At 44.6% G+C, this 24,811-nt stretch overlaps 1 protein-coding gene across 4 annotated transcripts in view; it reads left to right on the top strand.

The window, feature by feature from the left end:
* Positions 1-15,686: 15,686 nt before the first annotated feature.
* KCNQ4 (potassium voltage-gated channel subfamily Q member 4) overlaps positions 15,687-24,811 on the top strand; it is a 153,681-nt gene continuing 144,556 nt past the window's right edge. For all 4 annotated transcript variants that reach the window (XM_066575048.1, XM_066575047.1, XM_066575046.1 and 1 more), the window contains exon 1: positions 15,687-16,225. In XM_066575048.1, coding sequence (XP_066431145.1) covers positions 15,957-16,225 — 269 coding nt within the window. In that variant the 5' untranslated portion in view covers positions 15,687-15,956. The remainder of the gene's footprint in view (positions 16,226-24,811) is intronic.

Here is a 24,811-nt window from a genome sequence, read left to right as displayed (position 1 = left end):
AGCTTGCCTTTTTTTCAACGACTGTCAATGGGACTTTCTAATGTTAAAAACGCTTTGCAAGTTGGTGCACTTTTAACATTAGAAAGTCCCATTGATAATCGCGTGAAAAAAAAGCAGCAATATAGCATGAAAAAAAGGCAAGCTATAACGCGTGAAAAAAACGCAAGTGTGCAGGAGCCCATATGGCATGAAAAAAATGTGGGTGGGAGCCCTAAGGCCTCATGTCCACGGGGAAAATCAGGCCCGCTACGGATTCTACATGTAGAATCCGTAGCGGGTCCCTCCTGCCCCGCGGACATGAGGCATTAAAATAAGAATAAATGAGAATAAACTCACCTCCCATCCGCTCCGTTTCTTCTCTGCGTCGCGGCCGGATCTTCTTTCTTCGGCCGGCGGATGAATTCGTCACGCCGGCGGCACGTCGCCAGCACGTCGCCGACGTGCCGCGCGCATGCGCCGGGCACATCCGCCGAGCCAAAGCAAGAAAGATCCGGCCGTGAGGAAGAGAAGACCTTCCCGGTCCGCTCCGGATGGGTAAATTCTTTTAAATTCCTATTTTAGGTCTCCCGCATGAAAATGGAGCATGGTCCAGATTTTTTCATGCTCCATTTTTTTTAAAATCCCTTTTATTGACCATCCGCGGGTATTTATCTACCCGCGGGTGGTCAATGCATCCCTATGGGATGCGGATCCGCGTGCAGGAGATCCGCTGCGGATCTTAAATCATATTTTCCCCGTGGACATGAGGCCTAAGGCTGGATTCACACAAACGTATATCGGCTCGGTTTTCACGCCAAGCGTGTAATATATGGTGTCCTCATCTGCGGGGGGGGGAGGATGGAAGAGCCAGGAGCAGGAACTGAGCTCCCGCCCCCTCTCTGCCTCCTCTCCGCCCCTCTGCACTATTTGCAATGAAAGGAGGTGGGATGGGGCGGGGCTAAGTTCAGAGAATTAGCCCCGCCCCTGTCATGCCTCTCCCCATTGCAAATAGTGCAGAGGGCGGAGAGGAGGCAGAGAGGGGGCGGGAGCTCAGAGCACTGCTCCTGGCTCTTCCAGCCTCCTCCCCCTGCAGAGAGAGAAGACGTATATCGGCTGGGCGTGAAAACCCAGCCGATATACGGTCGTCTGAATCCAGCCTAAGGGCTTAAACAGGCGAATATATTTGTATACGTTTTTGCACATGTGAAACTCACGCCCGCATAACATGACAATTCGAACCCTTTGATTTCAATAGGTTCGTTCTCATGAGCGTGTTTCTTGCATGCAGGTTGAGGGCGGCTTCATACGAACATTTGCGCAACTATGCTTGCCTTAGCACAACTTATTTGCGTAGTGAACAAGATTGATTGGCGTGCGCGACTGCGCATACTACTGTGTTTTTTCGCATGCATTCTCTGTTCACATGCGCGAGCGACACCCCTCTGTCCTGATTTGAAAGGTTATTAGCCTAATGAGGTCCAGGTGTATTCTCTTTTTCACAGAGTTGCGCAGCATATTGTACATTTGCGCACCTCCCAAAGATTTCTAGGGGGACCTTTGCTGCACAAATTCGCAGAAAGATAGAGTAGCTCCTATTTTTTGTGTGCACATGGGATGGATGCAAAAAATCGTTAATGAATACAAACCCATTGACATCAATGGGTTCTATTCTCTGGATATTGCACACACTAATTTCGCACAATATGTGGCGCAAATACGTCCATGTGAAGGGGCCCTGACCCTGTGCATATTTAAAACAGAAGCATAATCAAGCAACCTATTTGTTCCGAAAAGCGCCTGTACATGTCTAAGATGCTAATCTGAACATGAGATAGTTCACCTCGGTCAAAACCTAGAACCACAACACATGCCGACTTGTATCCAGGCAGCACAAAGGTAGCTACATGTGTAATGTTGAACTCCTCATAACAAATTACAAACTGTGTCAAAAGCAAAAGTCACACACTGATTGAACATATAAAGTATATAAAATGTAGTTTTTATCAAAAACATCTGTGTACTTTTAGGCCTCATGTCCACGGGGAAAATCGGGCCCGCTACGGATTCTACATGTAGAATCTGCAGCGGGTCCCTCCTGCCCCGCGGACATGAGCGCTGAAAATACAAATAAATGACAATAAACTCACCTCCCATCCGCTCCGTTTCTTCTCTTCGCGGCGGCGTCATCTTCTCTCGTCGCGGCCGGATCTTCATTCTTCGGCTCGGCGGATGTGCACGATGACGTCGGTGACGTGCCCCGCGCATGCGCCGGGCCGAAGCAAAATGATCCGGCCGCGGCTGAGAGAAGATGGCGCGGCGCCGAAGAGAAGAACCGGAGCGTGTAAGTAAAATGTGATTTTTGTGTCCCGCGGATCCGGACGGCTTCCATAGGCTTCAATAGAAGCCCGCGGGAGCCGTCCCCGCGGGAGACCCGCATGAAAATGGAGCATGGTCCAGATTTTTTCATGCTCCATTTTTTTTAAAATCACTTTTATTGACGATCCGCGGGTATTTATCTACCCGCGGGTGGTCAATGCATCCCTATGGGGTGCGGATCCGCGGGCAGGAGAAGAGTTAAAATCCGCTGCGGATTTTAATTCTTCTTTTCCCCGTGGACATGAGCCCTTAACCCTTGTGTGAACGGGACACAAACATCGTAGGGCAAAAACGTGAAACCACACAAACTATTGTGTGTCTTTGGACATAATTGATATAACCCATCTTTTTGTAAGACATGCAAGTGCATTGTGGAATAGTGTTGTGTGAATTGTTAGTCACATTACAGAACTTTGACTCCATAATGACACAGGACATAACGTCTTGTGCATTTGGGGTTTGTACGGAGGTGAATCGGTAGTGGCTCCATACAATGTGGATGCCAGGTATTTTTTCATGGCAACAGCTGTAATTAGTGTGAATGCTGATCACAGCTGTAATCCTGTAAGGCTACAAACTCGCACTAGCTAATGTGCGTTTTCACGGCATGTGATGTGTTTTACTGCCATATAGAAAACAATGGGCAATGCGTTCCAAAGAACGGAAAAAGATAGGACATGCAGGATCGCTCACATATATGACTCCATTTAAAGAATGGGGCTCATATTCATGTGAGATTTGTGAGTCTGGCCACACACAAATCTCACGCGAGATTCTTGGCCATGTGAAACCAGCTTCAAAGCCGTCGTCACTTCTGACAGTGGCATTTAAATCCCCCGATCGGTTTTGCATTGCTCTAACCCCCCCCCACCCGCGATTAGATCTCTAGGTGCCATTCCATTGTCAATGCACCCGAGGGGCTTCTGAAGACCATCGCTGCAATGGCTGCTTGTAATGCCTGTGGCATAGCTTGATAGACTGCCTGTTAGATCGCGGTTTAACCCCTTGAGTGGCGGGTTTCTTACCACCCTGTCAGACCCACCAGGGCAGGTTTTTTAAATGGTCTAATCGTATAATTTCAACTCATTTTCCAGTCACGTTCCAAGTGCCATAACTTTTTCATTTTTCCATTGACACGGCCATATGAGAGCTTGTTTTTTGCGGGACAAGTTGTACTTTTTGATGGCATTTTTGGGTATATATAATGTATTGCATAGCTTTTGTAAAAAAAATTGTAGGGAGATTGGGGGAAAAAAAGAAATTCTGCCATTTGTTTTTTGGATTTCATTTTTACGTCGTTCAGCGTGCAGAATAAATAACATGATAACATTATTCCGGCGATACCGAGTTTATACAGTTTTTTTATGTTTTGCTATTTTTGTACATTTAAAACATTTTTTTCTTAAAGGTTTGCTTTTGTGTCGCCACATTCCAAGAGCCGTAATAATGTTATTTTTCCATTGCCAGAGCTCTAGAAGGCCTTGTTTTTTGCAGGATAAACTCCAGTCTTCATTTATCTAATTTTTTTGGAACATGTAAAATTGCGATAGTTTTTTATTCCATTTTTTCTAGTGGCAAGATTAACAAAATCTGTAGTTCTGGCATGTTTTTAATTTTTATTTTCCATTGCATTCTCTGAGCAGTATAAATAATGTATTGAAGTAATTCTACAGGCTGGTATGATTATGCGAATACCAAATTGTAATAGTTTTTTTTTTTTCACGACTTTTTCACACTAAAAAAAATAAATAAATAAATAAAAGTTTAAATCACCCTCCTTTTGCCTCTATAATAAAAAAATCTAAATCATAAAAGAAAAATACATATTTGGTATCACCGTGTCCGTAAATGACCGATCTATGAAAGTAGTGCATTATTTACCTTGTACAGTGAACATAGTTTGAAAAAAAAATAAAGAACGCCACAAATGCACTTTTTCAGTCACCCTGTCTCCCAAAAAAAATGCAATAAAAAGCGATCAAAAAGTTTCATGTATTCTATTAGTACTATCGTAAACTACAGGACATCCCACTAAAAATGAGCCCTTGCTCAAGTACGTCGATGGAAAAATAAAAAAGTTATTGCGCGCAGAAGATGCAGCAGAAAATAATTTTAAAAAATTAAATGTCTTCGAAAAAAATACAAGTACTACAGCAAAAAAAAAACTATACAAGTTTGGTATCGTAGTAATCGTACTGACCCATAGAATAATGTTATCATGTCGTTTATGTTGCAGTTTGTGCGCCGTAGAAACAAAACGCACTGAAGGATGGCGGAATGTCATTTTTTTTTTTTCATTTTACTCCACTTAAAATTTTGTAAAAGTTTTTCAGTACATTTTTTGGTACTTTAAATAGCACCATTAAAAACTACAACTCGTCCCACAAAAAACAAGCCCTCATACAGTGATTTCGATGGATAAATAAAGGAGTTATAATTTTTTAAACAGGGGGAGGAAAAAAAAGAAATGGAGAAAAAAGAAGAAAAGGGGCTGTGTCATTAGGGGTTAAATAATGTACTAACCTTCTCTGTGTCATTATGACACAGGGATACCACGTGTAATTTTATTTTTAATTTTTTACAAAAAAAAGGGGGACAAGTGTTTTTTATTTTTTAAATAATTTTTAAACTTTTTTTTTTTGTCCCTTTAGGGGACTTCCATAGAGACCCATCAGGACCCCCTGATCACATTCAGGGGGTCCGGTGGTGACAGCCCTTTACATGCAGCAGTCACATAGACTGCAGCATGTAAAGAGTTAACACAGCAGAGATCAGAGGTTTTCTCTGATCTCTGCTATAAGAGCTGGTGCCTGGCTGTCCTCTGACAGAGGGAGCCCCCTCCCTCTTTTAGCCCTTTACATGCTGCAGTCACATAGACTGCAGCATGTAAAGGGTTAACACAGCAGAGATCGGAGGTTTTCTCTGATCTCTGCTGTAAGAGCTGGTGCCTGGCTGTCCTCTAACAGCCAAGCACCAGCTCTCCCTGCCACAGAGATCATCAAGCCGATGGTCTCTATGGCAACTGTAAACAAAGCAGTGCAGGAGTTTAAAATTAAAAGTGGGAGATTGCCAGATCGGCAGTATCTCTCAGCTTCTTATTTCAAAATCCTGAACTGCTCTGTGTGGGACTGTGCAGGCAGAGCACAATGCCACAGCTTGTGGCATTGTGTTCTTCAGCCCCCATAGTGATACATTGCACGGAAATCTTCCGGGCTATATCACTATCAGCAGTGGAGCTTGTCCCGGAAAATTTCCGGGCGTGCCACTCAAGGGGTTATTGTAGTAATATGGTATGTCGCAAGTTCCCTATGGGGACTAAAAAATATGCCAAAAATCAGTTTGCGCCTTGTGTGGCACAGAGCAGTATGCAGTCCTATGCTCTCGCTCACGACATGAAGCTTGTGAGTTCAATTCTCGTGTTGTTCAGGTAGCCGGCTCAAGGTTGCCTTTCGAGGTCGGTAAAATAAGTACCCAGCTTGGGGGGGTAATAAATTACCTGAAAGCACTGTGGAATAAGTTAGCACTATGCAAATAAAAAGTCCCTTAAGGACATGGCCCTTTTTTTTTTTCATTTTCGTTTTTTCCTCCCCCCTTTTAAAAAATTGCTACTCTTCGATTTATCCATTGACATAGATGTCTGAGGACTTCTTTTTTGCGGCTCAGGTTGTATCTTTCAAGGGTACTATATAATGTACTGAAAAATGTTTAAAAAATTCAATGTGGCGTAAAATGAAAAAAAAACAACGAAATTCCACCATCTTTCAGTGCGTCTTGTTTCTATGGCACACAAACTGCAACAGAAATTACATGATAACTTTATTCTATGGGTCAGTACGATTACTACGATAGCAAATTTATATAGTTTTTTTTTTGCTGTACTACTTTTATTTTTTTTCAAAGATATTTAATTTTTTTAAATTATTTTCTGCCGCCATCTTCTGACCACAATAACTTTTTTCATTTTCCATCAACATAGTTGTGTAAGGGCTCATTACTTGCGGAATGTCCTGTAGTTTGTGATGGTATCATTTTGGAATACATCCGACTTTTTGATAGCTTTATTATTGCATTTTTTTTTTGGAGACAGAGTGACCAAAAAAGCACATTTCTGGTGTTCTTTATATTTTTCTCTGACAACATTCATCGTGCGGGGTAAATAATGCATTACTTTGATAGATCGGACTTTTAAAAACGCAGAGATACAAAATATGTATTTTTCTTTTATTATTTAGATTATTTTATTAGAAATATGGCAAAGTTTTTTTTTTACTTTATAATTTTTTTTAAATAATTATTAAAATTAATAAATAATTAGTAAAACTTTATTGATCATATTTTTACTCTTTTTGTTAGTTCCCAGAGGGGATAACAACTTGCGATGCTTTGATCGCTCCTGCAGTATAATATAATGCCATAGTATTACATCATACTGCAATTGGGCAGGCATTTTATCAAGCCACCCCACAGGCCCCCAGCTGCCATGCCACCCACACAGCTCACTGCGATCTCATTGCTGAGGGACGTACAGAATCCCAGAACATCGGCTCAGGGGATTTAAAGGGTTAACAGCTCCGTTGAGCTTATCGGAGCTGTTGCCGGCGGGTGTCAGCTGTAATAAACAGCCGGCACTCACTTTGTATGGAGGGAGAACGCCGTGCGCTCTCCCTTCATTCATACCCCTACGCTGCAGGACGTAACTTCATGTCCAATACTGTTAAGGGGTTAAAAAAGTTTTATTAATTATTATAAAAATAAAAGATATTAAAAGTTTTTTTAAAAAAACCTTTTCCTATATTTATAATAAAAACATCCAAACAAAGAAATCTATTTTTGGTATTGCTGCATCAGTAAAAATCCGATCTATCAAAACACCCAGTGTCACACAGGCGTATTTGTGCACGCAGTGCACAGAGAATAGAACCTATTATTTTTAATAGAATTTTTTCAATCCTCGCAGTATGCTCTATTTCAGTGCGCATTTGCGCATGAAAAGCCCAATAGGAGTCTAATGGGGGTGCAAACACGCACCCAAGACCCACGTGACTGCGCAAAATGCTGCATAATTTTGTGGGGAAAAGAACACAACAGAACTAATTAGGCGAAATAGTTGAGATCCCTGATTTTACTGTGAACTCAGGGATGCAAATTAATACAGCGGGGCTCAGAGGGGTGGACTGACTTTTTAAGATTTTTGGGGGGGATTTTTTTATTGCCCAAGTTGTTACCTAAACTAATTTATATGCACAGAATTTCATCCGAGAAAACCCCAACTCCAGTTTTGCAAAACCCCACAAATGGAACCCTGTGAATGCATCAGAAATCGCAAAAATGTAGGGCATTGTATTATGTATATGTAGTTGCCCAGAACAATAGGGACCCTCCATAACTGTATGCATGCATTTGTCTATGTAATGTCAGTGTCTTCTGTCTGGCATGAATGATATGTATTGCATAGCTGCAGCACTGAAAGAGTTAACTGTCTGGTATGTGAGCTGACTGTCTAGAAAATGTATCTGTTTGTGCATCATGTGACCCTGTGATATATATGTGGATGCATCAGTCGCCCGTCCGTTTTCAGAGGCTGTATCTTAAAAAGTACCCAAGTGTGTGTGGATTTACTCCGCCAACTAGAAGTTCCCCCACAGAAGCTGCGCGAGAGAGGGTTTACTCCACCAGCTAGGAATCCTCCACGACAGAGGAAACGGTGGCGTCACGTGTGACATAAAGGACTAAGGTAATCCATCATTGGGTTCCCCTGTTTAATAACGTGCCCTCGGCCCCTTGGACATGTCACCGAGCCATCGTGACAAGGGCCAAACTCTACCCCTCTGTTTCCTAGGCCGTGACCCACTTCTCAGACGCTGCATATAGGGCTAGTAAAGAAGCCGGGAATTAGAGCCTATTGGAGCACTGATATTTTATACCACACCCCAATGTTCCACATGGCTATGTCAAGGATGCATTTTGAAGTGATCATAAATTGCTACGTTATAATGACAATACACGGTGCCCACCCAGCGATGACCCCAATTATGATCACCTATATAAAATCAGGTCAGTAATAGAGCATTTTAATGCTATGTTTACCCAGGCGTACTCCCCTGAGAAAAACATTTCAAAGGGAGGCTTCAATTCCGCCAGTACTTGCCCAGTAAGAGGGCACAGCATGGTGTGAAAATGTACAAGCTGTGTGAAAGTACATCAGGATTTATGGACGCCAAAATTGAGCCCTTAGAATGCCCCCCTTTCCTGGCTATTACAGCAAAAATTGTATGGGAATTGGTGTACCCATTGATGGTACCAGGGTTACCATCTCTACCTGGATACATTTTACACCAATGTTCCCCTATTCCAGAGCCTTGCTTCCAGGTAAACTGTGGCATGTGGCAATGTTAAAAAAACAGAAAAGCCTCCCAAAGTCACTGCTGGGGCAAATTCTCATAACGGGTGAGAGACGGGCACTATACAGTGACAAAGTATGGTGTGTTAAGTATAAGGACAAGAGGGAACACACAGTCATAGTGGTACTCCCTGCCTATTAGGAGGTACCGCTACAGAGACCTCCTAGCCAGATTGCGTCCTTGACTATAACAGGTACATGGGAAGGGTTGACCTATCTGATCAAGTACTCGGGCCGTACAATGCCATGTGAAAAACAAGGGTGCGGTATAAAAAACTGACCATACACATCATACAGATGGCACTGTACAATGCCTACATACTTTATTGAAGTGCAGCCCAGAGGGGCACCTCTCTTGAATTCCAGGAGGAGGTCATCAAGGCCCTAATATTTGAGGACCAGGAAAGGGAAGGAGCCCAGTACTTCTGGGAGAGAGGCAACAAATATAGTACCAGGGCAACCCTTTTCTAGTGAAATACCCTCCACTAGTAAGAATGGAAAAACCGAAAAAAGGTGCAGAGTCTCTAACAAATGAGGGAAGGCAACCATTTATTACTAGGAAACCTGTCCTATACAACCCGGTCTGTGCATAAAAGATGGCTTCAAAATATACAAGTCCCAGGAATTTTAATTCTATTATTGTGTTGAACCGCCATATTATGATTTACTCTGATGTACATCGCACAGCTTAAACATAAAAGCACATGCTGGTTTTTCCTTCTAAGCCCTGCCATGTGCCCAAATAGCAGTTTACATCCACATATGGGGTATTTTTAAAAACTGTAGAATCTGGGTAATAAATTCTGAGTTTTGTTTCTCCGCTAACTTCCTCTGTGTTATAGAAAAAAATATATTTTTAATTGAAAATCTGCAAAACAAATTGAATTCTTGCAATTTCTGATGCACGTTAATACCTGTGAAACATCTAAATGGTTAATAAACTTCCTATATGCCATTTTGAATACCTTGAGGGGTGCAGTTTTAAAATGGTGTGATTTATGTTTTTTCTAATATATAGGCTCTTAAAATCCATGTTAGAACTGAATTGGTCCTGAAAAAAAAGCAGCTTTTGAAATTTGCTAGTAAGGGCTTATTTAGATGAGCGTGAGTGCAAGTACACTCGAGGGCACGGAGCGTAGTTGCGCCTGAACGAGGGAATCTCTTTCCCTAAGGGCTTTTACCCACTAGCGGTTTTTATTTGCCGCGATTTCACAGCGTTTTTTTTTCAAATGTCAATGGGACTTTCTAAAGTTAAAATCGCATTGCACAAAAATTGTACGTTTGCGCTTCTGCGATTTTAACATTAGAAAGTCCCATTGACATTTGAAAAAAAAATGGAGCGAAATCGCAGCGAAAAAAAACGCTAGTGGGTAAAAGCCCTTATCCAGCTTTTCAAACTCCAGAAAATAACCATGGGAAGACAGGTGCCGCCCAGTCTTTCCCGCACATAGTATTCACTACGTGTGGGAAGATAGGGCTTGTTCTATTTTTTTTCTCGGACGTACAATTAACAGGAGAGAAAAGACCTGATGAAAACAGAACCACTGAAGTCCTATTGAAATCATTGGTTTCGTATTGTCCCGTTATACCGCATAAGGGGAGAAAGCAACATTAGTCTGAATCCGCCCTGAGGGCTTATTCACAGGAGCGTATATCGGCCGCCTTTTCACTTCTATCTGAGCTGTCTTCCCCCTTCCCTCCCTCTCACCGGCTCTCTGCCTCTCCCCTCCAACTGTTTGCAATGGAAGGGGGCGGGGTGGAGCTAAGCTCCCGCCTCTTGTCCACCACCAGCAATGGAAAGGGGGAATGGGGCGGAGCTTAGCTCCGGCCCCTTCCCCTCCCATTGCAAACAACTGGAAGGGAAGAGAGAGGCAGAGAGCCAGTGAGGGGGAGGGAAGGGGGAAGACAGCTCAGATGGTAGCGTATATCAGCTGGCCATGAAAATGGCGACTGATATGTGCTCCTGTGAATAAGCCCTAAATGTGAGAAATTGCTGCTAAACTACGAAACTTTGTGGAGTCTTAAAAAAATAAAATTACACTTAAAAAATTATTATAATTTAAAGAACGCCTATGGTAAATGTTAACTTTTAACTATTTTGTGGTGTTTAACTACCTGTTTTACATGGGAAAAAACTCAAAGTTTGAAAATTGTGAATTTTTTCAAATTTTCGGTAAATTCTGATTTTTCTTTCCTTAATAAAAGACAACATTTGTTGATGAAAATTTATCACTAACATAAGCTACAATATGTCCTGAAATAACAGTCTCAGAATTGTGTCGATGCGTAAACATATTCAAAAGTTATTTCCACGTAGTGACAGACGTCAGATTTGAAAAATAAGGCTTGGTCTTTAAGGCCAAAATAGGCCATGTACTAAAAGGGGTTTTGTCATTAGAAAAAGAACTCTATACTTACCTACTCTTCCGCGTCAGTCTTCTTACCGCATTTTCTCCTCTCCAATCTTCTCCTGGCTCCTCCAGCCCCCTGGGTCAGGTCACCCCCAGCCGGCCAGATCCTCTTCCTCCTGTGACGTTACATACATTTCGGCAGTCTCCTTCCTGCAGGTCGGTGTACCTGGTCACCATTGACATAGCGTTCACTGCTAGCGGGAAATGCTGAATCCTATGCCAGGCTATGGCTGTAACTGCGCATGCACACTGTCTCCTGGCAATAGTATATGAACACTCTCAGCGAGACAGCGTGCATGTGCAGTCTTGGCAATAACTCGGCATACGATTTGGCATTCCCTGCTAGGCAGTGAATACTACTTTACTAGTGACCGGGTACACTGACCTGCAGGAAGGAGACTACTGAGAATGGATGCTACATAATAGGAAGAAGAAGAATCAGCCAGCTTGCGGTGAGGTGACCCAGGGGACTAGAGGAGCCAGGAGAAGACCGGTAATGTAGAAGATGCAGTAAGAAGACTGACGGCGAGGGAATAGGTAAGTATTTAATTTTTTTTCTAATGACAAAACCATTTTAAGGAGTTAAATAGTACCAGTGAAAAATACAACTCACCCTGCAAAAAACAAGCCCTCAGACAGCTGCGTCGATGGATAAATAAGAGTTATGATTTTTTGAAAGTTGGGAGAAAAAACTAAACTGAAAATGATAAAAAGATTGCGTCCTTAAGGGGTTAATGGCATTTTATGCCCGTGTCACACCCTAACTTTTTTAAACAATATGACCATGTTTGCCATCGGACCGCACATGCCGCTAAAGGTGCCAGTCGCGTGTTGCTTGGTACAGCAAAGGACCCCATGACTGTGGGAGGGGGCAAAGGAGGACCGTATAAAAAGTGGCAGAGGCTGTCGCCAGTTGGTTTTCTTATGCTGAGACTGGAAGTAGGGCACTGACTAGAGAGGTTGGATCTTGTGATCTGAAACTATGAGAGACATTTCTCCACTCGATACCCGAAGCCCGCCAAGCAGAGACTGAGACTGGTGGGCACCGCTGTCCAGCACCAGTAGAAAGGAAGTTGCTGTGCTCTGGCCCTGGACTGGTGGGTCAACTGTGTAGAACCACAACAGGTGGACTAAATGTGGTGACGATTCCCATTTTGCTTGGCGGAGGTTGAGTTGACCCTTCCACCAGTGAACTGTAAGTGAGTCCCCCAACGAACCAGTGTGCACACTGTGAGGATACTATGGACTGAAACGACTAGGTACTGAGGTGATGTTTGTGCAGTTGCAATGAAGCAGGAAGGGGTAACCCCTGGATGTGACAAGACAGCAAGGCACTTTATTATGAGGTTACGTGTTTGTGATGATGATTATTGTAGACGGAGTAATGCTCTGTATAATGAACAGATGCTTACACCTACGCTGCTGTAGGCCACAGTAGAGCAGTGGTGCCAAACCTTTGGCATGTGTGCCAGAGGCGGTACTCAGACGCCTCTTTGTGGGCACGTATGGCGTTCGTTACTAGTACTACTAGATTAACGTGACCAGGTGTCCCGATTTAGGCGGGACAGTCCTGTTTTGGTACCCTGTGTCCAGCTGTCCCCTGGGTCCCTAAGCTGGGGCAGCCTTTTGTCCTGCTTTCGGGACATCTGTCCCGTGTTTGTCTTGCTTTTGGGATGTTGGGTCACCATGAAAGTGATTACCTGCCGGGGTGCCACGGCTCCCCGGCTGGTAATCCCTTAGTGGCACTGCTACTGGTGCACAAACTGAGGGCAGTGTGTGTCCCCCGGTTCCTCCTCTACTAACCTTTCCTCCTTAGTTTCTCAGGAGGTGAGGAGAAGGGAGGAGGCGCCCAGGCGCACACACTTTCGCCCGCAGCAGAGCCAAGCAGAGGAGCAGTGGCACTTTGAAGGAGGAGGTAAGTATATCAGTCTCAATGGGGCGCTATTACTACTTGGGCTACGATAGGGGTCACTATTTCTACTGGAGCTAATATAGGGGACACTATTAGTAATCACATTGCGGTGCGGGAAAAAAATCTTTGGGCGTTCTCTCGGAATGCATCGCCCATCGTTTTCAATGGGACAAGAAAACACATCCTTGGACGTGGCTGAAAGCTGCGCCGCAGAATCACAACCTCACTGGAGGGCATTCGCTGGTACATTGCTTGTGCACGAGTGCGATATTGGGCTGAGATTCACGTCCCGATATCACGCTCGGCCTAATTAGTCAGGTTAAATTTCCGTGTTGGCACTTAGCGATAAATAAGTGGGTTTTCGGGTTCAGTTTGGGTACTCGGTCTCTAAAAGATTTGCCAACATTGTCATGGATTGACGTTTAAAGGAGTTGTCTCGCGAAAGCAAGTGGGGTTATACACTTCTGTATGGCCATATTAATGCACTTTGTAATATACATCGTGCATTAAATATGAGCCATACAGAAGTTATTCACTTACCTGCTCCGTTGCTGGCGTCCCCGTCTCCATGGCTCCGTCTAATTTCGCTGGCTTCTTGCTTTTTTAGACACGCTTGCGCAGTCCGGTCTTCTGCCTGTTGAATGGGGCCGCTCGTGCCGGAGAGCTGCTCACCGCGTCGTCATCATAGCTCCGCCCTGTCACGTGTGCCGATTCCAGCCAATCAGGAGGCTGGAATCGGCAATGGAACGCAAGGAAGGAGAAGAAAATCCACGGTGCACCATGGGAGAAGACCCGCGGTCCACCATGGGAGAAGACCAGCGGCACCATCTTTAAAAGAAGAATAGAAGAAGCTGCAGAACGCTGATGCAGGTAAGCGCAATGTGCTTTTTAAAAAGTAACCTATGCTTTCTTTTTAACAGGGCAGAATGCGGGGGTAAGTGAAAAAATTTTTTTTTCGCTTTCGCCGCGAGACAACCCCTTTAAGTAAAAGTGGCCTCCCAAGGAGTGTATACAACTAGCGATTATCATTTCTGTTCCTGTAAAATTCATCTTATCTTATATATAAAACGCAAAATCTGTTTGTTTTGTATACAAATCCATAGTTCTGGTCCAGTCTGAGTGAAATTATGCATGAGCGTTCTTCAGCATCAGGTGACGAATACTGGCGGAATTAATTGAAAACTCACTAAGTTCCCCAGTAATTTTTGTCGCCAATAGCAACCAATCACAGCCCAGCTTTCATTTCTTATACTGCTGAGGTAAAGTGAAAAGTTGCACTGTGATTGGCTGCTATGGGCAACACAGATTTTCTTTTGGAAAAGTGCGGTGCGGGGCGCATTGTTGTGGCCCATTTTGTATATTTCACGACTGCTAGGCATAAAGTCTTTTTGAAAGCCCAATTTTTAATAAAGCCTCATGTCCACGGGTGGATTGCATACCGCATGCGGAAGCCCACAGCGGGGTCCGACCGTGCCCAGGGCCGAGGACCCTACTGGTCTTCTACCTTTCTTCCTTGAGGATGTGTGCAGAAGCGCCGGCCAGCGCGCTGCAACTCATGCGCAGTGGAGCTTTTTTTTTTAAACTCCTGCTTTCCCGCGGAATTCACGGGTCATCCGCAATTTAATTGCGGATGTACTGCAGATCGGACAGCTTCCATTAACTTCAATGGAAGCCGTCCGTGCGGGATCCGCACTGAAATGAAGCATGCTGCGATTTGTTTTCCAGACCAAAAGGTCCGCAAATCAAATCAATGCTTTATTTCATTTGCGGACGCCCATGTATCCATATGGGCAGTTTGATTTGTGGATTCCGCAAATCAGATCTGCCCGTGGACATTGGGCCTAACCAATCCCTGCTGCTTACAGCGCCTTGCAACGCATGGGTATATCGCCTAGTTTTTTCTAAAATGTGCCGCCTCCAGCTGCCACCGCCGCACCATACATAACACCGCCACCTGCTTCAGAAACCCACATTGAATGCCGCTATTCGGGGACTGGTGCGGCTTGTGTGCCAGGGCAGCTCTTGAGTCCTAGCCAGGCCCTGGCCGGCCCTATATATTGGCACTGGAGAGTGGGTGACGGCTAGTCGTTCCTCTGGTGCCCATCAGCTATTTGATAACAGCGGCGATGTCTGTTCTGCTATTAGCGGTATATAAGGGATGACTTGCATCAGTCCTGTCACAGAAATAAAGGGGGGTCTGTCTTTATGGAGAAGTGCTAGATATTGCAGCTCACAATTGCTGTGTGGTGACCCAGCAGCCAAATCATTATGATAGCTGCTTCCTCAACCTGCTGGCCGCCCATCAGCAGACGCTGCCCACAGAGCTGGCATGAGGAGAGGAGTCAGCGTGGGTAGCTGGCACTGGGAGCTCACTCAGCCTGATCAATAATTGGCTACCTCAGGGAAAGCCGACTACTATGGGCGCAGCTGGCCGTCCACCCCGCTCTCTGACTGACTTCGCGGGCAGTGAGGTAGTGCGGGCACACACGAGGGGTGTTGGTGCGGGCAGGTAACATCTGGCATGAGTGGGCTGGCAGTAAGTTGTCACCTAGTAGTAAGAGGGGGTGGGCTCAGGCATGAGGAGGCTGCTACAGGAGACAACGCACTCGGGACAGCAGCGGGCAGATAGCGAGCGGGCACGGTCTAGGAGTATGTAGCTGGGTGGCACCGGCTGGCACGGCGGGCTCTTGGCTGGACTACGGCTCTGTGGAAACTTTTCAGTGTAATGGAAGCTAAACTTTCCTCCCAGCCTCCTCTCCTGTCCGCCCCGTGCTCGGCGCTCTCCTCCTCGCTCAACTTTCCCAGTTCCTTCCACGCCGCCTGAGCGCCGCCGCCACCTCCATCCTCCCTGGGATGAGCTGAGCCCCCCAAAGGCAGGATGGCAGTGGGGGCACAGCCCCAGACAGACAATGGCCGGGTGCCGTCACTCTCACTGGCCCCTATTGCTGGCCAAGAGATGGAGTTCGTGGCCCTCACAGCCGTGCAGACGGAGAGCGGCAGTCCGCGGCGCCTGGGACTACTGGGCACCCCGCTGCCGGGACCCCCGAGGAGTTCAGCGTCTCACAAGAGGTACCGGCGGCTGCAGAACTATCTGTACAACGTACTGGAGAGACCCCGGGGATGGGCCTTCGTCTACCACGTCTTCATGTGAGTACCTTATGCCCGGGGGTGGCATACAGCGTGTGCCCGGCACCTGCCCTATAGGCAGCGTGTCTTATAATAGCCGCGCGGTTATTTATAGTGCGTTCTATAGAGCAGCTCACCTACAGGCACAGCACATGGCATACACGGGGGGAGAGCTGCTAAAGTAGGCATCAGCCCAACTCACAGGGGGCAAGAGGGACTTGATTGATCGATGAATATTAGGATGGGCCATCACTGCTGGCTCTCAGAACCACTGCCAATCAACCGTTTGAAGGGTAGTGGCACCCATGCCAGCTCACCCATCCCTGTCCTTGTACAGGTCTGTACTTTTAATAGTCACTGTGCCCAGTCCTGTTCAGTGGAAAAAAAGCTGTAGTACCAGGCACTTCCTCTAGTAGGGCGCTGTGCCTGGTAACCAATGAAGTGGTTGAAGCCCCTTTAAGTACACCCTTTCCCCTTAAAATAAGACCTACACCAAAAAGAAGCCCTAGCATGGTTTTTCAGGATTTTGGAGAATGCAGAATGATGTTGCAGGATTTTGGAGGATGCTTGCCCTACTCAAAATTTAAGCCCTACTTATAGTTAATAAAAAAAATGACAATGTAAATAGTGTCCAGGCAGCTACACATGATTATACAAAAATTAATATAAGACCCTGTCCTATTTTCAGAGAAACAGGGGTAGGTGATCAGTGAAAGTGCAGAGACTCAACCCCTCCCCCCCATCTAATATTGGTAGCCTATCGTAAGGATAGATGTTCGATATTGTAATGAACCCTTAAACTACACATGCAGAGATATATGATTTGGACTTGCTGTCCCTTTAAGAATTACCTTGGCAACCAAGGAGGCATTCAAGTGATGCAAAGTATAATAGTTGTCTGCCATTGGAAAATGTGAGAGTGTTCCATCTCCTTTTCCGTAATTAATATATAATAATTTATTTATTTAGCGCATACATATTAACGGCACTTTACTCACTAAATAAAATAAAGGTATTATCAGAACTCTGGCAATTGTGATGAAGTAATCTGTGACTTCTTCAGTCCATGCCATGTGTGTACCCTCTCAATGAGTAAAGACACAACTTTCTTTGTCTTCTATGTAAATATAGATAGATAGATAGATAGATAGATATGAGATAGATAGATAGATAGACATAGATAGATAGATAGATAGATAGATAGATAGATAGATAGATAGATAGATAGATAGATATGAGATAGATAGATAGATAGACATAGATAGATAGATAGATAGATAGATAGATAGATAGATAGATAGATAGATAGATAGATAGATAGATAGATAGATAGATAGATAGAGGATAGTAAGATAGATATGAGATAGATAGATAGAGGATAGTAAGATAGATATGAGATAGATAGATAGATAGATAGATATGAGATAGATAGATATGAGATAGATAGAGAGATAGATAGATAGATAGATAGATATGAGATAGATAGATAGATAGATAGATAGATAGATAGATAGATAGATAGATAGATAGATAGATAGATATGAGATAGATAGATAGATAGATAGATAGATATGAGATAGATAGATAGATAGATAGATATGAGATAGATAGATAGATATGAGATAGATAGATATGAGATGGATAGATAGATATGAGATAGATAGATAGATAGATATGAGATAGATGGATAGATAGATAGATGTCTAACTTCTTGGGGGTCACAGTCTGGCATTGTGCAGACTAGTTGCAGTTTCTGCACAGTACCAGGTGGAAGCTGTCTAGGAGATGAACTGAAGAGCCTGCTACTTAACTGATTGGGTTCCAATGATTGGATACAGGGAAAGTTTCAGTTATCAGATACAGATAGCATATCGTAATCATAAGGCGTCAGTGTTACTTGCTGGACTACCACCATAATTGTGCACTAGGATGTATCCGCAGTGGCTGTGGACACCCGTTCACACTACAGTAACAACAGCGTAGGTCAGCTGCCTTTCAGTATTCTTGGGCTTTTCCTTCTCTAATGCATCTCTAGATCTTCTGTATTAGAAGAATGTGACTCCCCAGCCGTTCTGCTGTATGCTATATATTTGTTATATCCCCTATTAAGGAATGATGGCTTAGCTCTCATTTTGGATCCCCTTCCAAAAGTGACATCCAGCACCTCATGGGCGTCATTGAGAAGAATGGTTGGTCACTGATATCACCTGGCACTTTCTCCTGTGTCTCCCTCCAAAAAGTAGTTTGTTATACAAGGTCAGAAGGTGTTGTCCAAAGACGACACGCATTTAATGGGAACTTGTCAGCTGCCTAAACTTGGTAAATGGTGCTGTTAGGTGAGGTGGCAAGGAGCTGAGTAATGTATTTTTAATACGCACCCGCTTCCTGGATCCTGTGGTGCCCACTGCTGAAGTCTATGTGCCGGGCAAAAATTGGACTCTTTTCAGAGTCCTGTGCCCCCCCCCCCCCCTCTTAGACTTGTCACCTCACTTAACAGCACTATAATTAAGTTTATGGTGCTTTAGGCAGGTGTCAAGTTCCCTTTAATGCTACATTACTTTGGACAAACCTTTTCCCCTTTTCCATTTATCCCGTAGGGAAGCGTTTAACATCACCCGTTATTTATCTATATTAGTCCCATATTCCTCTGCGTGGAATAGACATTGTCATCACATCAGCCCCAGTGCGCAGTTGAGCTTACAATCTAATTTTCCTATATCAGATGCACATATTTTCATAGGAATTTCATTATGGTGTTTCTGAATGTGAGAAGAAGCCGACACTAACATGTTTGGTACATACAAGCGTCATGGATATGTCCTTGGGTGGATTAGAATCAGGACCCAGTGCTGACCACCGTGCAGCGGAGATCCATCTAATGGACGGAAGCCAATGCATGATAGCCCCCAACTACAAGCTTGTCAGTAAGGGATTGGTTGGGAAATTGTAGCAGGCTATTTACAAAGACCCTCCTATATGAGGTCTCCACAAACAGCAGACTGAAGACTCCCCAAGTTCACATTTATACCCTTAATATTGTAACAAGTGCATGAAACAATAACTCAAAGTACAATTGATCAGTATGAGAGCCTGACCCTTCTACTGTTCTGTTCATGAATATAGTAGATTTGGGATTGTTGGGTAACAAACAGGACCCTCTTTCCATTACGTACAGTGGAAAATGTCAGGCTTTTCAGAGTGTGAAACGGCCGGTGACATAGAACCAACTTGTATGCTTTACTAAGTGGGAAATGTTTCATCTTTTGAGGATGTATAATAATTTTGCTTATATCATAAACTGTATTTATTAACACTTTATATTACACATCATTATTTAGGATTACTGGCCCTTTAAATCATTATTGTGTTAGAACAAGGAGAATGTGACCTGCTGCTCCATGCTGGTATAGCAAACTATAACTTGACACTTCAAGTGTTAAAGGGGTTTTCTGATTACCAGACAATCCTGTTTCAATAGGGATGCCTGCATTAAAATAATAAACTGAGATATACTTACCCCTGTGCGCTGCCGGGATCTAGTGGTGCAATCCCGCTGTGGTCCCGGTGATTGTTGTGATAGATGATGTCAGAGGTTGCAGTGTGACGTTCCTGAACCCCTGAGATTATGGAGCTCAGGATGTGAGTACCGATGCAATGAGCGTCGATGCTGCAACCTCTGATTGACTGCAGCGGTCCCCTGATTTCCTGTGACATCATCTGTCACAACAATCACCGGGACCACAGTGCTGGATCCTGGCAGCCGAAGAGGGGTAAGTATATTTCAGTTTATTATTTTAATATCTGTGGCCCTATTGAAGTGGGGTTGTCCGGTAACCAGACAACACCTTTAAATGTTCAATTGCAGCAAACTTTAGCTTGACATTTTTCAATGGCTTTTGTTGTGTTAAATGTCTAAACTAACCCTTTGATCAGAAGCTCAAAATTGATATGTAAGTCAGTATCTATAGTGGATGATTACCAGCTATTTATTTTCCCTCGGATCTTGCTTCTTGGCTGTATTTTAGCTCAGTTCTAGGCCTCCTGCAGACGGCCGGGTTGGATCTCGCTGCGTGAATTCTCGCAACGGGATGTGAGTCGTGCCCCTGCAGTGACCACTGCGGCTCACCACCTCCCAGTGTCTTCTCCGCTCTATGTTCTGGCTGCCGCCCAGACGGTACATGTGCAGAGCAGAGCCGACGCATCAGCCGTGTTGTTTCTGTGCGGGGCTCTGCGAGACTCGCATAGAAATAGGACATGCCACGCAAGTTTTTACGTGGTCAAATCGTGGCTGACTGCATTATTTAATACAATCCTATGGCAGCGGGCATGGGCGGCAATTCTGCAGGAAATCCTGCCGTTAAATTTCCGCCCGTGTGCAGGAAGCCCTAGTCTGTGACTATAGTTTAACTACAGTGCCTTGTCTGAGGTAGTCTGGGACACACCCCCTATCTCATCATTGGTCCAGCCTGCTTCCTCTGAGGAAATATAAATAGCAGGTAATTACCCTCTGTAGATACTAAGGCCACCTGCAGACGGCCTGCTTACCCCCTCCCAGCGTCTTTCGTCCCCTGCTATGCGCCAGCTGGCGCATGCGCAGAGTGGAGCCGGCCCGTCACCACTGACATTTCTGTGCAGATCTCTGCGTGACCCGCACAGAAATAGAACATGCCGCGATTTGTTTTCCGCGTCTGTTTTCACGTGGACAAATCGCGACCGTCTGCCTAGGATTGCGTTTTGTAATGCAATCCTACGCAGGCGGGCACGGGCGGAAATTCTGCAGGAACTCCCGCCGCGGAATTTCCGCCCGTGTGCAGGGGGCCTAACTTGCTTGGAAATCTGTGTTGTGGAAAAAAAATAACATGTCAATCCTTAGCATGTTTCCTCGTGGACCGTGTCTGGTAGCCACATGGGGATTTGTCACATTAGGGATAGATACATGTATGGATCAGCATGAAACACCAAGACTGAACCTCGGAGTTCTGCCGCAGATCAGATTCATGTCGGAAAAATCCAACGTGGATCTATCAGTGTGAACAAGCCCTAAGCACAGCATGTGGGGAAGGTTTACTAATACTGTCTCATAATTAGACAGTGCAAACGTAGACTAGACAGTCTTAAAATGTGCTCGATTCATCAAAGTGACTCTGCTGGATGATAAATCTAGCATATTTGTAAACTGTCTAGTCGAACTATATACCGCCTAGTAGTTGGTTTACTTTATACCAAATTTTGTGCACAACTTTTGGCACACAATGTTATATTAAGTCCATGACCCCTTTTATGAAACAATGCCCCTTTTATTGAACACAGCCAAAAAGTGTCTAAAGCACATCCTAAATGTGGGGCAAAGCACGTAAGACAGTTTTGTGGCCCAAGTTCCAGAAAACGTACACAGTTTTAATAATAAATCTGCTCCTGTGTGTCTAAAACAATAATATGCCAGGGTGGACATCGCAGGGTTAAGAAGCTGTTAAACTGCTCTGTGACAATGCTGTATTGGTGAAGCAGTTGTGAGTTTTCTTGCGCCCCTGCGCCATGCATGAGTGCTGCATGGAGGTGGCTTCGTAGACACATTTATAAATGCCTAAATAAAGGATTTTCTGCTAGAAATCTGGAGTGCGTGTGCCGCCGATCCGAGTCTATTTTAGACCAGTTGTTAGTGTTAGACACATTCATTATGAGCTTTGGATACTCCAAAAAATATGTTACAGATGTATCGCTTAAAGTCCTCTCGGGTAAAGGGCGCACAGGAATCGTGGATACAGCGTCAGCATTCATTGGAACGCCACGGATGTCTGTCAAATTACAGTAATATCCGCAGAAACACACGCAACAGGCTGATTACATTGTTCTTCTGTAGCATATTTGCGCATACGCTCATGTGATGCCACCCTAAATCCCAGCTTTGTTTGGCAACAAATGGCACATTATTACAAAAATGTCATTGTAGGTCCCCAGACAGAGACCAAAATGGTCAACAGTGCAGCTAGAATTTGCAATTAGTGAAAATAATTTTTTGGGTTAATTTTCAGTCTCCATTTTTGCACATACATTCTGCGCACGCAAAAAAAACAACTCAGCATGCTCCATTATAGTGCGCATTTGCGCACCAAAGGCCCCTTAGGAGTTCGATATCAGCGCAATATGCTGCGTAATTCTGAGGGGATAAATAACTCATCAGGCACTAATTAAGCCAAAAAGCCATTTAACTCGGGGTGCAGCTGTGTCCCACACCCAAGTAAAACGGCCCAGCCAGCGCAAACAATACAGTAATGCGCACAAAAAGGACTGGATCACAGCGCAAATACGTTGCACTACTGCATGCTGTTTGCGCATATCCCCATGTGAAACCGCCCTTAGGCTTCTGCAGTCAGGTGATTTTCCATATGCATAATCGCTTGCGCAGAACTCAGAGAATACAGATTTCAATGGCTTCCCTCACATACTGCGTTTTTGCGCTTCATTTTTACTTGCGTGAAAATATATGCGGCATGCTCTATTTTTGAGCGTATTTGCGCACTCAAGGCACCATAGGAGCTTGTCAGGCTACACTTGCACCCCGTTCAGGCTCACATCCAGGCTTATCGCCTTAGGGCAGTGGTGGAGAACCTATTGCACGCATGTCAGAGGGGGCACTCAGAGCCCTTTCTGTGGGCACGAGAGTCGTTGCCCTAACACAAACGACAGTTGGATGAACACTAACATTATTGCAAAGGTCGTTAGCACTCGTGCAGAGCTTTATACAGGCAGAATTCAGCCCCATTTATATGGGAGAAGCTGTTGGGAAAATGATGACCGGTACTCGTCCCAGTGATGCTCGCTCCTCCACTGTTACACAGGAGCAAGTATCGTTGGCATTGCTGACAGCGCTGCCGGCATGGGGGTGGAGCGGGCAGCGGAGCGTTCTTTCACCCCGCCCGACTCCATTCACGGTAAACAGACAGTTGTTCAGAAGTAACGGCTGCTGATTACACTGAACGGCTCGTCGACCAGTTTTCCACGTGCAGATACTGAACGCTTCAACCAATCTCTGTCAGTCGCTGCATGCAATTACACGGGATGATTAGCATTCAGATTCCTAGGGCACAGTTTGAAAAGTAAAAGAAAAAAAAAACCCCAAACACCAATTCATGTGCAACTACACTCACACCCATCCGTTTAAGCCCTGAAAGTCAGTGATAGCGTACTGCGAACGGATTTTGAGCGACATTTCTTTTGCATTTACACTGCACGATTATCACTCAGATTCATTTGTTTGAATGAATTTTGAGCAATGGTCGTCTTGTCTAAATGGCCGTGTTTGCACTTTGTGATGAATAAGTGGGTTTTGGGTTCCAGTTTGGGCACTTAGTGTCTAGAAGGTTCACCATAGGGCGTCTCCACATGGATGTATTTGCGCCCGCAATACGCAGAGAATAGACCTCATTGATATAAATGGCTTCATTCACATGTCCCTTTTTTGAACATGCAAAAAATTTTGAGCACAAAAAAATAGGACATGCTCCATAGAAGTCAGGGGGGGGGGGGTGCATGCAAAACCTAACAGAATGGGAGAAATATTGTTCAAGACCGTGAGAAGAACTACACATCTGGACCTTATTAGGCTAAGTAGCCTTTCAAGTCACATGCTCTGCATGCACAAAACACTACAGTGAAATGTGCCGATACGCACAAAAGTGCCTTGTTCACGGCGCAAATGCCATGTGAAGCCGATATGCTGAAAACCTAATTCAGACAGAACGGATGGCTCTATAGGCTCTAGAGAGCCAAGCTGCAAGCGGACGGTTTCCGTGTGTTTCTGGCATTTTGGCTGGACAGAAATGACAGCCTATAGAGCCATCCAGGGATCTGATGCATACATTAGTTTTAGATCCCAACTGACCTATTTTGCTTGTTTGCATGTACCCAGAAGTCTTTGCTAATGGCTACGGCCGCTTCTGGCGCTCATTTAACTAGCCGTACATGCTTATATTCAGCTCCTAGAAGGACAAATACAACCCAGCAAGAAACTGTGGCCAGCCAGAAGCACAGAAGAAGAGGCTAGCAAATTGTATTGTTCACCCTAAGCATGCTGAGATGTGGTCAGAAAAGGATGGATGGGCGAAGGCTGAATATCTTCTCCGCACAGCACGGCTGCTGTTAGATCATAGCTGTATCACAGGCAATCCGAAGGAATGCAGTATATAACAGGTACCAATCAGTGATGCCATTGGGGTGATACTGGGCATCTCCCTAATGCACTGCATTGTCGACCCAATCATTGGGCCGGGTAAAAGTGCAATCGGCCAACGAATGAGCAAATGTACCAGAAACACGTATATTTTCAAGGAAAGACAATAATGGTTAAAAGCAAAGAACTCAAAACTTTTCTACAATGTTATATAGATAGAACATATTAATATTTATAAACCATTTTTTGTAAAGTGTTGTGAAGTATAGTAGTGCCCCAAAGACGCGCCAACACACAGGTAACATTGGGACATGAACAGTTCAGATTAGTCTTCATGGGAAAAACTTGTAGCAGCAAGAAACTTTCCTGGGTTTTCCGCTGCCCTCCCTTCTGTCCGAGCGAGATCGGAGGAGAGTGAGAAGCTGGTGCACAATACA

The sequence above is a fragment of the Eleutherodactylus coqui genome, chromosome 1 (assembly GCF_035609145.1).
Source record: "Eleutherodactylus coqui strain aEleCoq1 chromosome 1, aEleCoq1.hap1, whole genome shotgun sequence".
NCBI classification, from domain to species: Eukaryota; Metazoa; Chordata; class Amphibia; order Anura; family Eleutherodactylidae; genus Eleutherodactylus; species Eleutherodactylus coqui.
Note: the sequence above shows the minus strand (reverse complement) of the source record. Positions and strands in the feature narration are given on the sequence as shown.